This window comes from Pterocles gutturalis, unplaced genomic scaffold (genome assembly GCF_000699245.1).
Source record: "Pterocles gutturalis isolate BGI_N339 unplaced genomic scaffold, ASM69924v1 scaffold11240, whole genome shotgun sequence".
NCBI lineage: Eukaryota > Metazoa > Chordata > Aves > Pterocliformes > Pteroclidae > Pterocles > Pterocles gutturalis.
Genome location: NW_010138288.1, coordinates 37,255 through 54,975, shown reverse-complemented (window position 1 = coordinate 54,975; position 17,721 = coordinate 37,255). Strand labels below are relative to the sequence as shown.

General features: G+C 46.3%; 1 protein-coding gene across 1 annotated transcript in view; it reads left to right on the top strand.

Annotated features, from left to right (window-relative positions):
- Positions 1-5: 5 nt before the first annotated feature.
- SETD1B (SET domain containing 1B) overlaps positions 6-17,721 on the top strand; it is a gene marked incomplete at its 5' end in the record, with an annotated part of 46,157 nt that continues 28,441 nt past the window's right edge. Inside the window, 5 exon segments of the mRNA XM_010082942.1 lie at positions 6-92; positions 508-606; positions 1,102-1,372; positions 4,477-4,589; positions 7,466-8,641. Of these exon segments, the coding sequence (XP_010081244.1) occupies positions 6-92; positions 508-606; positions 1,102-1,372; positions 4,477-4,589; positions 7,466-8,641 (1,746 nt within the window).

The following is a 17,721-nucleotide window of genomic DNA, read 5'->3' as shown; positions in this document are numbered from 1 at the left end:
ATTGGAGAAGTTACAAGTTGATTATTGACCCGGCTCTGAAAAAAGGACAGCACAAACTCTACCGTTACGATGGGCAACATTTCAGCATGCCTGTGAGTAGGGGGGTCGTGGGTTTCCCCCATTGTGTTGTGCTCCTCCCCCCCCCCCGGCGTTTTCGGGGCTGGGGGGTCCCTCCGGGTCGTGGTAATCCCCGCTGTAGCACATGTGTGTGGGAGGGGGTCTCGGGGGGAAACACAGAGCCACCGAAGTTACCGCCACCTGACACAGTGTATTCAGCTGTCAGGAGCCCGAGGAGCCCAAACCTGCGGCTTTATTTCTGTGTTTCCAATCTGTGTGCATTTCCCAGCAGTATTGCAATTTGACACGTGTATGTGTGTGTGTGTGTTCGTTTCCCCCTTCCCTTGAGACAACCTGTGCTTCCTCGGGGCTTATTTTTTCTTTTATTTGTGTCTTAAGTTTTAAGCCGTGTTATTGCTGGTTTTGTGCTTTTTCTCCTCCTCCTGCCAGAACTCGGGGATCGCTCCTGTGGATTGTGTCAGGGATCCCAGAATAGGGCGAATATGGACCAAAACTAAGGAGTTGGAGCTGTCTGTCCCCAAATTCAAGGTACCCCCCTGACTTTTGGGTTTAGCTCTGTATTCTTGTTTATCCGGGAGTGAAGCTTCAGTTCCAAATAGTTTAATGGACTGTTTAAATGACAGTCATATTCCTATTAACGTTACTATTTGTCAAACTGTTTAACAATAATCCTCTTCTATAAAGATAACGAAAAATCAATGCATTTGCCTAACGAGATCACTTGAAGGTTTGGAGCTGTGTCTTGGGGGCTTCTCGGGTGGGGGCAGCAGAGGGGGGCTCTCTGCTGACAGTGCTGCTCAAAATACATATTTGTAGCCCAGAAAAGAGCTGGTTTCAATGAATGTCTGCAGCGGCAGAGGCTCTGCTCAGCTCCGGGGTTCATCCCAGAGCATTGGAGGCAGTTTTCTTCAAAGTTTGCAGGATGCTTTAACCCTCTCCCTCCCATGCCATCCTTATGCCCTCCCCCAAGCTCGTTAACAATGACAATTATTTTATTGCCCCCCACCTTGTGCCCCTTTCCAGATTGATGAATTTTACGTGGGGCCAGTGCCTCCCAAGCAGGTCACCTTTGCCAAGCTGAATGACAACATCCGCGAAAACTTTTTGACTGACATGTGCAAGAAATACGGCGAAGTGGAAGAGGTGGAGATTCTCTACAACCCCAAGAACAAGAAACACCTGGGCATCGCCAAAGTGATCTTTGCCACCGTCAAGGGTGCCCGGGAGGCCGTCCAGCACCTTCACAACACCTCTGTTATGGGCAACATCATCCACGTGGAGCTGGATACTAAAGGTGAGGAGGCACATTTCAGCCTCATGTGTTTGTGGTTTGCAGCACCCCTGCCTGTCTCTCCCCTGAAACCGAGGGGCTGTTGCAGACCTCAAGGGCCTGGCAATTAAAAATCTGAAGGGAATGCTTCTGTCCCCCTGCGAGCGGGTCTGGTTTCTGGGGCCTTTGCAAGTCACGTGGAGCCAAATGTGTTGTCTGTTGCTAGGAGACAGCCCTGTAATTTGCAAAATGCTGCGGTCCTGCCCGTCCCCTCCCTCTACCCTACCCCGTCCCCTGCTTTCTGCCCCTGGAGGCCTCCTGTGCCCCACATCTCCGTGTCCCAGGCTGGCCCTGCTCAGCCGCCGGGGGCTGCTGGACCCCGTGGCACCTGGCTTTTGCAAACTTGGGATTTTGGGGCAAACCTTGGGGTTTCTGGGACCCAAAGCTCCGGGTTCTGGGGGGGGCAGCAGGGCTGGGTTCTGTCCTCTGCGTGCCTGGCATTTCATTGATACTTAGCAGCAAACTCGAGGCTGGCAGCAAAAGAGTGCACACGCAGCACTTGTCAGTGTGTGTGCGAGTGTGCAAGTGTGAGACCGTCTCTTAAAGCGACAGGAGCTCCGAGTCCTGGAGGTAACAAACTCTCGGTCCCAGACCCGAGCCCTAGAGAGCCCAGTAAATTTTCTGGAAGTATGAAAGCACGGCATTTTACAGCTTTGTGTTTTCTCTTTCCTCCAAGCATGCTAGTGAAAGGCTTTGTTAAAATGTGCCCGAATTTTAGAAAATGTCTAAAGCTGGGGAGGTATAGATCAGTTGCCGCTTGTACTTCTTGGTGGCAAACATGGTATTTATAGTTTGAAACTGACTTGCTGCACTCTTTCTTGGGAAGAGGATGTGGTGAACACCATTTTCTTAAAAATGCTGATATTTCTTCTGTATTAAAAGGTTTTCAAAAGGTAGTGCACGATCTATACAGCAGTTGGTGTGCCACACGTGGTAAGAGGGTATAGGAGGACGTTTATTGACGTTACTGATCTCTGTTACAACGAAAATCACAGTAGTAGTATAATATTTTCTGTTGTAAGCTAAGATTGACCTTACATATGTATGCTTTGAAATTCTAGTATCATTAATTTTTACAGACAGGCTCCTTCCCCTGCTTGCTTTGAACTTTGAAGGTAAAAAGTACATTTAAGAACATTAACTATTTCTAGATTTAATAATGTAAGCTAAAGCAGGCTCATAAGTGGTGGATGTCTTAATGAGAGGCACTTTAAACAGGCTGATTGTACCACGTTCCTCCTTATTCTCCCCCATTTATAAACTACTGTGCAAGTCGTGAACAGACATCTGGTCAAGAAAGTTAGCTGCACATCGGGGAAGTGAAGGGGCTTTATGCTTCTGTTTCTTGGGAGAAAACATGAAGTCTTAGTTTCAAATTGCATTTTTGGTTGTCAGCTGTATACTTTTCATGTATTCTTTTCCACAGTTGCATCTCTTTCATTCTGAAAGAGTAAGACTGTCAGTGTGCTATAATCTGTCAGAATCAAGTAGAAATGTTATTCCTAAAATAGCATTAGCAGGGTAGGACATTCTTAAAATATGTATGCATAGTTTTCAACACTTCTTTCTAGTATTCAGCTTTTCAAGAGAATGGAAGGTTGGTTAACTTTCATAGTTTAGCAAAATAAATATTAGGAGCAAAAGTGTTGTTTTATCTGTCTTGCCAGAGCACAGGCCTGGGAATGTGGAACTAATAAATCCACTCTCCTCATGTAAGACAGGCTAGTTTGAAGCAAATTCTCTGCCTCAATTTAACTGTCTACAGAATGGTCATACTGAATAGTTTCTGTCCTTAAAGAACTAGATGGGAATCATTTCACATTCATAAACCTCATTGAAAATGAAATTGTAACTCTTACTGGGTTATATTGGGTATCCAGGAAGAGTTGTGAATCTTGGCTAACAATTACTTTGTATTTATTTACATTGTAGTCTTATAGGGGGAGTGCAGTGTGTTAATATTTGAAGCATAATGTTTCAAGCATCTCTTGGAGCTCTTGTCTTGAAGAGATCTATTTTGTCATGACTTTAGGGGAATGAGAACAGTTTGCATAGTTGAGGGTGTAGCTCAGGACTCTGTGAAATGAGATTTGATAACCAAATAACCTCATCTGCAGCTTTTCTTCAGGAATTGTGCTAAGGGGTGCTTTGCTTTCAAATTACATGGAGTGATTCTCAGGGAGTTGGGGATTGATCTGCAGGACTTCCTCATAAAAGTCCTGTTTCACGGGAGATCTTGACTGAATTAATTTTCTGGGTTCAGGTGTTGAGTCTGTCCGGTTTTCTATGTACTCTTTATCTTTCGAGCAAAATTCAGGCAGTTTTGAGGCCTGATTCTGTTGCCTTTGAAGCTGACAACAGATTTCTCAGTCTGCAAAATAAGCAGGATTGGGTTTTTGTAGTAACGAAAAATCCAATATTAAGAAACTGGATCTTTGTAGAATTTAGAAATCAAAAGGCTAAGGCTCGGTAATGATGTATGGGACAGTTTGCTTCTCTGGCTTTTATTCTTCGAAGGATGCTGCTGAGCACCTTTAAGGCAGTGGAGGGAAAAGAGTAGTCGGTGTCTTTTTGGAAAAGCAGCATTAACGGTTTTGTCCTTGGCATTCCCATGCATCTTGTTTGCATTAATAACAGGCAGTTTCTACTAGCAAGGTGTGTTGAAAAGCTTTCTGAAGTGGCTCTGGGTGTTGGCAGAGGCTTGTCCCTTGGGTGAGAGTTTCACTTCTCAAATCTGCAAGCTATTTGCTTGGCTCTTTGGAGAGGAGGGAATCCGCTGCTCTCCAGAAAGCATGGTCAAGAGCAGAGCTGCCAAGCCGGCTGAGGAGGGGAAAAAGGATTTAAAAACCTCCTTGTCTTGGCTGGACTAGGGAGTGTCTGTCCTCACTTGCCCAGCAGATTATTTTAAAATGATCCCTACAAGCCCGAGGGGTGATACCTGCTCCTGCGTCACACAGATGCAACAGGCTGGGAGTTGGTAGCAGGGTCGTGGGGGTGTCAAGAATATGTATTTTTACACTGGCTGTGTTATTTCTGTTTAATCAACTCTTCCACTGTGGTCTGTGCAGGTGAAACCCGCATGCGATTCTACGAACTGCTCGTTAATGGTCTCTACACTCCTCAGACCCTTCCCGTAGGCACTGAACAGGATGTATCGCCAACTGTGAATGAAGCTCTCCAGGTATGTTTGCTTGGCTTTTTTTTAAGAATTACTTTCTAGAAAATTCCAAACAAATGCATCATTAATGTTAGTGTTTTAGCATTTTTAATTTATCTTCTTTTTTTGTCTTGCCATAGTTTCAGTGGGTGATAGTAGTTCCCATTTAAATATAACTTGCTCATAATTGCCGTAGCAAATGTAACTCTCTGCGAATGCAGTGCATGTGGCTAATCTGTATGCCAGTGTCTGCATAGCATGGTAAGTGCTTTTTGTCTTTCGGAATGAAAAATACCTACACAACCAACAGTATGTGCCCTATTAACATCAGAAATTCCTGCAGTTAAGAGGACTGGATTAGATCTGTCCCTGAGATGAGATTATTCCCTTGAAGTCAGGAGGAGTGATTTACAATGGTACATTTGGCCTAGCGTCTGCAGTATATAACCCTTTGCGCATACGTTCTTCAGACTTGCTTAAGGGCTAAAAGAGGGAAGGTGTCAAATCTTGAATAGTGGCATCAGTTTTCCAGAATCTTAATCAGTCACTGGAATCAGTTGTTAATAAAAGCAGTGGACAGAATTCCTGAGGGTTTCCAGGTGTCTCTTGATATTTTGGGTACAATTCTCTAAATGGCTTTGTACAGTTACGTGCTCCCCTGCGAACCCCGCTGGGATGAAGGGTGACACGGCAGAAGTGAAGCCTCTTTGTGTGAAGTTGTCAGCCCCCTTGGCTTGTCTGAATGGACTTGGGCCCATGACTGTGGCTTGAGAACCCACTTCAAGGCATCAAATTTGAAAGAGATTTGGCAGAGATTTTTTTTTTCTTCTCTCTGCTTCTCTGCACTCTTATGCCTTCTTAAAATGCCATAATTTCATTAATTCTGTGATCACGTGTTTTCAGGACAGGTAAGAACTGTGCATTGAATGTGAAAATCCCATCGATCTGGAAAAAAAATTTCTCCTGTTCTCCCACCAACCACCCAACAGCAACAAGGCAGAACCCTAGTATCCTCTTTAACAAAATCATAAAGAGGGTGGTTCTTCCTTGCCTCCCAGCAAGCTTTTTTTGAAGGCAAGAGGGAGGCAAGTAGTGATGTTGCAGTGAATCTGCTATGACCAGGGTCTGGCTTTTCATTTCTGGTTACAGCACATCTCAAATAAAATGGACATATTTGTTCTTACTCCTTTTTCAGGGTTAACAGCAAAACATTTAATTGATGGTATCCCTCAAAGTAGTCCCTACTGTAATTATCTTTAAGATTGTTTCTCTAGATATTGTGTTTATGTATTATATTGTTATCCTGAATTGATTTTTTCCCAATTGCCACCAAAATTATTGCTTTGTGGGTAACTTTAACTATTTGCATTGTGTTCTTGTCACTGGAATCTGTCAACAAGCTTGTTTGCTCTTGTAGTTTAGTAAATACTGACATTTGCTTTCCCCCTCATGCAGAACAGCAAAGACCTGGCAGTTCTGTGAGCTACAATCCCTGCCTCCAGGCCATATCCAAACCCCACTGAAAACCTGTCCAAATCACATCTACACCAACAGTGCAGAGATGTGGATTTTAGTAGGAGACACGTGGATGGTTCCTGACCCTTTCCGTGGGCATTGGAACAGTTGAGGCAGAAACTTCCCTGATGTTCATGTGGTCCTGGTCTCTAGGGGTCACACCAAGAGCAAATCCGTGCTATTGAGTGGGTGAGATGTGTGCTCTCACCTGGGGCAGGCAGGTGGGAGCTCAGCTTGGGTTTGATGATGCTGGCACATTACAAGCAGGTCATTTTAGGAGGCTCTTTACCTCCCTGTGCTTGGGAGAGCAGCAGCCAGCCTGTAGTCTCACCTGTTAGCTATCATGGTGTGCTTTTGGGGAGTTGGAGCTCAGTCTTGCCTCTTTGGCTACCAGGAGGATTCTCACTGAACTCTTGCTTTGCATTATGGAAAATTGATTCTGGTGCTGATGATGAGCGAGGCACTGTTATGACTCAGCAGAGTCTGAGTTGGAGCAGGGCTGCTCCTAGAAACCCCCTCAATGTGCCTGTGAAGTCAGTTGCTGAGCAATTACTTGGCTGCTCTGTAGGCTTGTAGAGTTTCAGTTTCAAATGCCGTAATCAGTAGCGCTCTACCTGAGCGTTTGTCTTTGGGAAGGGGTTTAAAATGTGTTTTTAGCAGTTGAGAAACTTTTGTGCTTTTTATACTTGTAGCTTTCTCCCTTGTTGTTGCAGATGAACGTTTGGTAGTGAGGGTGGTGGGTCAGCTCCCTCAGCTGGACCAACACAAAGCCCCACTGCATAGGTTGGGCTGCAGGCTGGCAGTCTGCTGATTTGTACGTTTAGATTTGTTCACAAAAAAAGTTAAATTGGTAGTTTCATATCTCAGAATTTTCTTATCTTTCCTGTTTGCAATTTAGACAAGTCTTACATCATTGATAGAAATTTAAACTCTTCTAGCTAAAAGTATTGTGCAAGCCTCCTCTTCACTTGGTGCTCTAGGGTGTAACTTGTAAGGAATCATAGAATGGTTTGGGTTGGAGGGGACCTTGAAGATAATCTAGTCCCAACCCCTCTGCCATGGGCATGGACACCTTCCACTAGATCAGGTTGCTCCAAGCTTCATCCAGCCTGGCCTTGAAGGAATACTGTTGTATCTGCTTTGTTCTTCCTCCTCGTATAAACAAGTTCCTCTTTGCTTGCCTTTTTCTTTTAAACCAAAGGGAACTGTTAATGGTGGATAATGGTTTGTGTTTTCAGGGATGCTGTAACCTTTTTTTTTTTTTTTTTTTGCCATGGAAATCAGTGCAAACTCCTGGGTGCTGAACTCCTGAAAACCAAACAGATTAGACAAGTATCTTTTAAAAAGTGTGTGTTTAGGTGCTTTTCTCTCTTCTGTTTTTATAGTTGACGGATTCCCTGAAGCGCCTGAAAGACAGTAACCTTTCTTCTGCGGGATCATCTGTTACCCCAAACAGTAGCACGCCGTTTTCCCATGACACAGCCTATTCCAGCTGTCGGCAAGACACCCCAAACTCCTACAGTCAATTTACCCCACAGTCCCAAGGAACGCCTCACACCCCACGGTTAGGGACGCCGTTTTCCCAGGATTCCACCTATTCTAGTCGTCAGACAACACCCGTGTACCATTTTGGGCAGGACAGTGGGTACAAACCCAGGAGACACGAAACAAAATTTACAGATGCCTACAACCGTCGACCGGGACATCACTATGTTCATAACTCAGCAGGTGTTTACCGAGGGACGGAGCATCAGTTTAGTACGTACAAATCCCATCAGCAGGAGCCAGTTCAGTTCTCTCACACTCCTCCCCTGAGCCACTCTAGTTCTTCGAGCTACAAATCTGCCTTCTCTCCCTACCAAGCACCAGCTGTATTTCCCCAATCTGATGAGCAGCAGTTTCCCCAAACTTCCAGGGAAACAGAGTACCGAAGACCTGCGCCGCCTCCTGCTGAGATGGTTGTGGAAAGCAGCTCTGCCACTAACGTTGATTTTGTCCCGGTGAAGGAGAAACAGGAGGAGCCTCCGCCCTTGCCCGATTCAAACTCTGCTCCCAAACCGAGCACAGCATCCTTCTCTCAGACTCCAGAGAGAAGTGAGACTCCCGGCACCCCCACCATGGAGTCAGAAATGCAGCATAACAGTTTAGACTCAAGGATTGAGATGCTCTTAAAAGAGCAGAGAACAAAGTTACCCTTTCTTAACGAGCATGACTCGGATAATGAGGTCCGAATGGAAGGTAGCCCTATCTCCTCTTCTTCTTCCCAGCTCTCTCCCATCCCAATGTACGGTTCGAACTCTCAGCCCGGTTACAGAGCTCAGACGCCTTCCTCGCGCCCTTCCAGTACAGGCTTGGAGGACATTAGCCCAACGCCGTTACCTGACTCTGATGACGATGAGCCCATCCCTGGGACAGCTTCCGTGAGTCAGAATTCTCGGGGGACATCAGAGGCCAGCATGACTCCCATTGATCAGCTGAGCAGGACCTCCAAAATTGAGCCCTTGGAGGCTAAAGAAATGGTACCTGGTGACCGGACTCCAACGTCAGAAAAAATGGACGAGGTAAGTGAGCTGGAACTGAGTTATGAAGCTCCATGCGTATCCCCAGAGCTGGACAGGGCAGGGAGTTGCTCTTTTCTTTTAGTGTTGCTAGAGTGTAGGGTTTCTGGTGGCTTTTTCTTTTATTCAAGGCAGCTGGAAGTGAGTTAGACGTGACACAAAGTGATGGTCTTAATCAACTTGCCAGTCTTCAGCTTTCCTTGTTTGTAATAGCAGCCTGCTGCAATTTATAGCTTCAGGAGAGCTAAAGGACTGCACAAGCCACGGAAGTTTGGCCAGTGCTCGTGCTGTGTGCATGTCCCGAGTGTCGACAGACACTTAAGCCACTAGAGGAGTTAATCGAGCACTTTCTGCCATTGCTTTGGTTCCTGAGCGTGGGTGTGTATGTATGCACACACTTGCTTAACGGGGCTTTCATGTTATGCCGGAGTATTGAATGTATACTTTGTTTGATAGCTCTCCAGCTATTTGTGCCATCTGGTTCGAACGGGAGACAGTTGCTGGGTTTTAATACTCGCTTTGCTCAGTTGGAAGGGGGAGGTAGTTGGCTTGTGGGGGACATGCTCCACTGAGTCTTCCAATAATAGAGCGGAGCTTGCTGCCTCTGCTGGGGCATTTGTTGCTGAAGGGACAGCGAGAGCTTAACAGTGTGGAACGGTGCCAGCAGACAGAGAAATTACGTTGCATGGCGTGTCTGTTTGGGAGGTCTGTTGCAACAAATGTGAGTGAGTATCGCCGCAGCAGAGGTGTCGCTCCTATTCTGCTGTGTCAAGGAATGGTCAAAATACAGACCTTTGCAAATGCCAGACCCTTTCCCCTCAGCGTGTGTAATAAGTCGTGCAAGCAGATGAAACTGCTGTCCCTGGTGTGCAAGAGCTCTGCAGTAAGGGGACCTCAACCATCCCAGAGGGCTGGTCTTGTGTAAATGTCCCAAGTGTCGTAGATCAATTTAATGTACTCGTGAAAGTTTGCTGGGGTTAAGCTGGCAGAATGGATTTTCTTCCAGTGATCTGCAGTTGTGAGGTTTTCACCTGAGAAACGACTGCATTTCAGGAGAGGAGGAGCTGCTCCGGTAGCTGTAGGCTTTGCAGAGTGCAAACTGGAGGAAAAGCTGCAGCGATAACATAGCGCAGGTCTCTGTGCTAAATAGAAAAAATGTAACTGTGCTAAGTATTCTGTTGTTTCTATGTGCTTTTCCAAACCTGCTTGTCCTTACAGTTGCCAGTTTAGCCTTTGAAAAAATTCAGCTGCTTGAGGTCTCATTCATCATGTAGGCTGGCCCAGGCTCCGTTCTTGCGAGGCAAATCCCTGGCCGGTGGGACTTGTATGTATTAGTTAGGAATGGAGTTGTGATTCCTTGAGCTCGGTCTGGCAGGCTGAAAGGGGGGATACTCTTAGTTTGTCTAAAAAAAATGAGGAAGGCATCCCTCATCTTGCCATTCTGGGCTTGTATTTGCTGTCCTTACTCTTGTGCAAGAGGGTTGCAGCCAATTCTGAGCATGTTTAGGAAGATGGATGAATGCCAGCGTGGTATGTAGGGTCAGGCACTTTCTGTAGCTGAGATCAGCGCTGGGGGACTGGTGGGGATGTTGTATCTGTAGGTTGTGATATGGGGCAGCGGCGGGCTGACGTTGAAGCCCATGTTAAGTCTTTGTCTCCCCTTAATGAGATGCTGGTGTCAGAAGTTCATGTTGATGGTTCTGTGATACAAAATGATATAAATGCCTCAATCCTCTGTGGAAGTCAGAAAGGTGGAAGCAGGGTCTTCATGCAGGTCCATGTGTCCCCCACCCGAAGTCTGATGTTTGTTGTTGGAGCTGTTTATTCAACCCTCCTCTTGGTTACAAATCACACTGAGCTATTCTGGCATGTTTGAAAAGTTGCCTGCGCCTTTCATTGCTCCTTCTGATGGACAAAAAACAATCTCCATGTGTTTTTGCTTCCTTCCCCCGCCCTTCTCCCCCCTCCCCCAGTTTTTTGCGTTAGAAAAAGGCTCTCCTGGCTTCCCTCTCTGTTGCTGGAGGAGTGGAGCTGAACAGTGACTTAACATAGGCTGAAATTCGAGCTGCAGCTTTCCAACTGAGTTAGAGAGGGGCATTGAGTCTGGCTGAGGGCTGGAAAGCTGAACCTCTGCCTTCAGCCTATTGTGATACCACTATTCAACTTTCGGTCCTTCAGAGAATCCTCCGGCAAAACAGAGGGACGGCAGACCCGAGTATTTCTAGTGACTGTGAGGCATGGGGAGCAGAGCAGAGATGATATATTAGCGTAGGGAGGGCTCATTAAGTATCATAAGGAAGCAATAAAGGGCAGAGAGTTTGAACTTGTTATTTACTTCATATTTGGTTCTTCAAGGGCCAGAGCAGCCCCAGGCCTGCTCTCTTTGGGCGGCTTCTCTAGCTGGGAAAGTCTCAGGATTTATAAGGATGCCAGCAAAGTTGCAGGGAAGTTTTTCTTGAGACAGTAGGTGCTTTTCAAGGACTTACTCCTGTTTCCCACCAAAACAAGCACCATTTTTGTCAATCATTGCTAATACGGTAACATTTGTTCTATAGGTGAAGCGCTGTCAAATCATCAGGCAAGTTAACCACTTCAGACTTGCCATAAGTAAAGGAGGTACAGCCAAGCCCCAGCAATTGCTCTGATTTATCATGCAAGACCCCGGAGTTTGATTTCAAGATCCGGTACGATACTCTTAAGCCAGAGCTTGGCAGGGAGTTTGGGTGTGGGAGAGGAAGGGCTGTGCATCTGTCTGCAACACCTAACTCTGACTAATCTCAGAGCGGTGATTATGGTCCGCAGAGAGAGTCCTGCTAAGCTTAGCCAAGGGGCGAGCACTGAGAGGTGGAACAGAGCGGGATGTGGGCAGTATGAGGTAAGAGGAGAAAAGGGATCCTTTACAAACAGGACAACCTGCCAGCCAGGAAGACAAGGCAGAGAGGGTTTTTTTCAAGAAACTAGAAGATGGCAAGGAAAGAAAACAGCCGAGCTGCATTGTTATTTTGGGAAAATTTTTGAGGGTAGCAATGTACAAACTTTCCTTCATATGTTCCTGAGAGATAACAAGGAAAGAATTGTAATAATTTCTTTTTCACAGGATCTTTGCTGTTTCAAAAGTGCAAAGGTTAAGTAAGTACAGTTTGACGTTTTGACATCCCATTTGAGCCAGGTCTTGTTTTTGCTTGGCTTGTTACAGGAAGAGGCCCTGCCTGTGTGTGCTCGGGAGGGTGACAGGATTGTAAGAAGTCACTTTGTTATATATTGATGATGCCTTTCATGCTTCAGCTTACGAACGTATTAGTTTGTGTGCATAGCCAGTGTGTTATAGGAAGAGCATACGATCGACAGTGGTATTTTTCCAGATTTATAAGTACAAAAGTACTTTTTAATTGGAGGATCAACAGGCTTCTGTCTTCCTGGTAGTTTGGCTAAGCACCTAGTTACTGTGGTGGGAGGATGCCTTAAAAATGCCAAAGATTTGGGGAGCAAACTGGAAGTCACACAGTGCACAGCAGCCTTAGAGACCCCGAAAGTGGCTGCTGTCACCAGCAGCCCTCAGCATCTCACTCGGATGTTGTGAATGTTTTTAGTGCTGTGCTGGATGCTGAGGTGCCTCTTACCGGACAGCATCAACATGCCTGTGACAAGCTGTGCGTATGCAGCAGATCCTCTTGCAGCTCCCAGGGAGAATTTCTGAGCTGCACTTACACATGAATGAGGTGGGTCAGGCTCAGTCCTACAGTGAGCTCTGCTGAAGTCCCCGAGGTTACATCTGGGCTGAATTTGCAGTTCACATTAAAGTATCTTTGGGTTCTTGTGTGGTCACAGCCAGAACTGGAAGAAATTTATGTTGAAGTGTCACATTGTCCCTCTGGAGTCTTAGCAGGATGTGATGACATTCTCCACAAGACACTGCATCATGTCTTGTGCCACTCCACGCTACTGCATCCCCATCCAGACCAGGCTGTGTTTCAGTAGCTGGTAAATTATTCCCCTTTCCTACAGAGCCAAGCTCAACCTTTAGTTGTCACGAGCACTTGTGACAGAAAGCAGTGCCCCGATGCTGTCCAGGAGCTGCAGGGGTTTCTCTGCCAGCAGTACCTGCAGCAGGTGCCCCAGGAGCAGTCGATGCCCCTTGGAGCCGTGCTGTGCAGGAGCAGGTCAGTCTCTGCCTGCAGAAGGATGCTCTCCTCCTGCACCCTACCCCTGTGTGCGGGGTTAGAGGCAGCCCTGTGTTCTGGGATGTTGGCAGTGAGTTAGATGGAGCCTCCTAAGGATGAACCCAGACGCACTCTGCTGAGGGCTGTCTCTGGGCTGGAGAGTGCAGCAGTGATTTATTCAAGGTAAATGCACATTAAGGTTGGGAAGGTAGAGTCTTAAGAGCCAGGAAATTTGATACCTTGGTTTCCACAGTAACTGTGCAAGAGCCCTTATGCCCATAAGTAGCTGTTATGTATGTATAATATATATGGGTACACCTGGGATCCAATTTACAGCTAGAGTGGGATTCATCATTTCTGGAGGGAGATGAGGGAAGTAGATGGGGGGAATGGTTGCTCTGAATGTATTTTTTAATTGAAGAAGGGAGAAGAACCTGAGAGCTGTGGTTTATGCCCAGTCTCATAAACACTTTTTCAAATTTTCCTGCCTCCTGAGCTCTTGCAAACACGATCATGCCTGACAGAACTGGTTCCTAATGGAAATTCAAGAAATAGGTATATGTTATGACCACGAATTTCCAGAAATGAAGCCAGCCAATGCCCAGGCAGCAAAGATTTGGATGACTGCTGTGGTATTACATGTGAATTACACCATCCGTGCTAAACCTGTGAAATGAAAATGAGAGCTAGCTGCTTAAACTGTGGGTTCAGTTCTGCCCTTCCTCACCTAGGCACAGCAGCAACAAGAAGCCACAAGGACTTCAGGGGATCTTGCAGAGTTTAAGCTGGTTTGGAAAAGAAAGGCAGCAGACAAATCCCTCAGAAGGTGATTTAAATACGACGCTTCACTAGACCCCTTTGAGAGCACAGAGTGTTCAGCATTCACCCCCAGAGGAGGGACCACACTGGGGCAGGACTGCAGTCCTCCTTCATCTCGGGGATGCTTGGGGCTGAGGGTCAGTTCCCATATAACTTGGCCAGAGTAAGGATGCCCTGGCTCCTGAAGCAGTGGAAATGCGAGGTATTGTTATCTTATGGTTTTTTTCAGAGCCAACACTGGAAGACCACAGGCAGGGACTCCTTGTACATCTGATTAATTTATGACAGGATAACCTGCTCCTTCTAAAACAATTTGTACGAAGTAGAGAAGTCTCTTCGTGTTTGCTAAGTTGTATTTGACTTTAGACTTTTTGCGTTTATCTCCAGTTTGATTCTTGGAGTGCTTGCAAAAGTGGTGGTTAGCAACGCAGGGGGCTTGGACCGGCCAAATGTGTTCAATGTAGGAAGCAGTGAGAGGTGACAAGCCCAGTGTCAGTTTTTACAGTTGCTTTTTCAGAGCAGAATTGCATAGGATTCACCTGGTGTGATCCTGGTGATGCACCCCCTCGTATGTGTATGCTCACGGGGGAACAAAATTAAATGGAGAAATATTTGACTGTTTATGGTTTGGGTGGTTTGGACACCTAACAGCTTCAGTGGAATGAAAGAACGTGTCTCTCGTTGATAACAGAGCTAGAAATGGTGAAATGCTCTGGAGTGTAACTGAAAAATAGAAAGCAGGCTGTGGTTGGGAGGCTGAGTGGTTCTTTCACTCTCTCATACCAGGCCAAGACTTTGAGGCTTTTGCATTTTGCATACCTAACAGAAATGACATTGCCATCCCTTTTTATAAATCACTGTTGCTGATTATACTCTTGCCACTAGCTCACTTCGCTCTCTGTTTTGCCACCAGTGACTTTCTGTAAATTTTCAGTTCCTGGTGGACTGGGTTTGTATAATTGAATTGCTTGTTAATAGGTAGAGCACTGCTTATTTTGTGTTTATGAAATCTAGAGATGCTCTTGCTGCGCTAGAAACTTAGATACAAATTACAATGTTTAACCAGAGCGTTTAGCTTATGGCGGAGTAGAATTTATAAGTCTGAGCTCTGCAGACCATTTACAGCTAGAGAGCCCTTGGCATCTTCCTTTTGCTGCTTACAGAGTTCTTCCTATTCTTTTCAACACCCAGGTTTTAGCAGTGACGATATTGGATGTTCAGATGTCATAAATGCAGGCTGTGAAGCCTCACACTGAAGTGACGCGTTTTCCTCGCAGTTTCTCCAACCCATTATCATTCTGGTTGCATTTTGCATCTGATGGTTGTGAAAAGTGACCAAGGCAATGCAGACAAGTTACTGGATGGCAGCGTGTGTTGCAACATGCAGTGACACTGAGAAAATGCGCCAGTGTGTTAGGTAATCAGTAGAAATATTGAGAAAATAATTGCTGTTAACATATTGTGCTGGCAGCCGCCAGAACAGCACTAATTTCTGGGTCTGATTTTGATGAAGACGGAGCAGCCGCTGTGTTCTATATGTGTCTGTGTCTGACACAGAGCAGTGAACAGACGAGTGCTTATTCAAATTTCTGCTGGCTGTTGCCTTTCCTGGAGTCCTCTAAATAGATACAGTTCATCAGTCAAACGTTTTTTCTGTATGCATCAATTTTGAGTCCCATGACTTTGCCACCCCCCTTCTATTAATTTTAATTTCCAGTTTGGGGTACTTGTTTGTACCTAGTGAAGATGGGGCAAAACTCAAAACGAAACCCATGAGTTCGTTAACTCTGCGCATCACGTACCTGCCCACGAGGACTCCTTTGACCCAGACGCGTTATTGCTGTCTCAGGCTTTATTATGAAAGTGCAGTGCTTGCTTTTGGAAATGCCTGTTCATCATGACAAAAATGTTGCTCAAATATTTCAGCTCCTAAAACCAAAGTATTAAAAAAAAAAAAAAATTTTTAAAAAAGTCTTTTAAAATGTTTTTATTTGCTTAGTGCTAAATAAAGCCAGTGGCTACTTTCACAAGTTTCCAGCAGCGCAGACAGGCCTGATGAGGTCAAGATGCATATAAAATAGAAAGACGGCAAATTAGGGTTTCCAATTTCTCCCCAGGTTGGAATAGGTTCACTCCTCCGGCTGTTGCCAAAGTGTTGCTTCAGGAGCAGTTTGAGTAGAGGAAGTTGTTCGCGGCTTGGGCTTCAGCAATCGCTCTTTGCATAGAGGGCACTGCGAGTGCTGCGCAGGCACGGCGCGGGGAGGAAACGAAACTGCTTCGTGAACTCGAAGCTGGCAGCAGTTCTTATGGTTTGGAGGTTTGGTTGCAAAAGGGTCAGACAGCTGTAGCAGAGCTTCCAGTTTTCACTCGTTGGGACTTGGGTGTTGCGACGTAGGCATTTTTTAGTGGCATTTGTATTTGCTGGCTGCTCTCAACATGTGTGTTTTGTGGAGACTGTTTATGTGGAGCTGATAAATGTGTACTAAGTGCAATTCATCGCACACCTTTGACCAGCTCGCCTGTATTTTGCCCAGTATCTCTCTCTCCGTATCAGGCAGTAAGTTAGGGAGATCACGAGGAAGAAGACTGAGAATGGTGAGAAGGGGAGGAAGAGCAGAAGCAGAGATGGTCTCGCCAGGGTCCAGTCCGTCCCATCTTTCCTCCTTGCCTGCACCTTCAGGCGTTCAAGGTGGGATGTCCGTGGCTCACCACTGCCCAAATTCCCTGTATCGGTGAGCGCAGTGGCATGGAGCCTCAGGAAGAAGAGGGCTGAGGTGCTGCAGGTTGGGTGACGTGAAGGAGGGACTGGGTTTTGCTTTTCTTGGGGTTGAAACAGCCCTTTGCTGGCCTAATCGAGGAATCGGATGTCTGCTGCTTTTGTGGATGGCATGGAGTGAGAGTTGCTTTCTTATATCCAGATTTTTCCACAAAGAGCTGTGTTTCACAGTGAGCAGGATAGTTTCGTGCTTGTGTCCAAGTGGTGTGTCCTCCTCCTGCTGTACAGGATTAACATGCATTGCACATGTTGGGGAGACATTTCCTCTGGAGCCTGGCGAGGGATTGCTGGAGTAGGCGGCTTCTTTCCAGGTTTCCCTTCTCCCAAAGCAGCTTGTTATTTCTGGTGCCTTGTGTGTCCCAGGCAAAACAAAATATATACTTCAGGTGATAGCAGTGCTGGAAGCAGGAGCCGAGAGCTCACAGGCCAGGTTTAATGTTGTCACACAGCTCTGGGGACAGTTTGCCAATCCAGTCCTTGTTGCTAAGCGGTTGACAAATGTGGCAGTTTGGTCAGCAGATGTGGCTGAGAGTTTCCAGTGCAGATAACTGAAATATTGGCTTTGAAGGATGCAGATAAATGTGAGCAACTGTTATCACAGTCCTACAAACATTTTGCTATTGTCCAGGAAAAAAATTACTTAGAAAATATGAAAATCCTTAGTACTGCATGAAATCACTCGTATTACAGTAGAACATAACAGATGATCTACTGGTTGAGTGTATGTCGTGGGGAATCTCAATGAATTTATTTGCTTGTTGATACAATGTCAAGTGGGATGTGTCTCCCAAATTACATCAGAAAAGTGGTAACAGCAGGTGGTTTTGCAAGCCTGAGGCATATTCCAGGTCAGTGAGAAGCAGGCAGGAAGGCGGTGTGGGTTTGGTGGTGGAGGGCAGCCTGGCCCCAGCAGAGCCCCGCTGGAGGATGGACACCTGATGCTGGGGTTGCTCTTAAATTCCCCGGGAGCTGGCACTGCGCAGGGAGCACCCAGCCTGGCTGCAGGACACCTGAAGTAAGCGGTGATCCCTGCTGGGATGGATGCTCAGACCTCAGCTTGAGGAAATCTTGTTGCGTGACTTTGTGCTGCAGTCAGGGAAGTGCCTTTTGGCACAGATGCTGTGGGTGCACGGCCCTTTGGGGGGATCCTGGGCAGCTTTTCCTCTGGGTTACTGCAAGACCTTCCGTGGGAGGTAAGAGTACCTTGTACTGTGCAAAAACCCCATCAGCAGCAGAGCTGTGTGCGGTGGTGCTCCCCTAGGGTCCCTCTGCTCCTCAGGACCAGCAGGATTAGGATGTGATCTTGTTCAGGAGTTGCTGGTAGACGT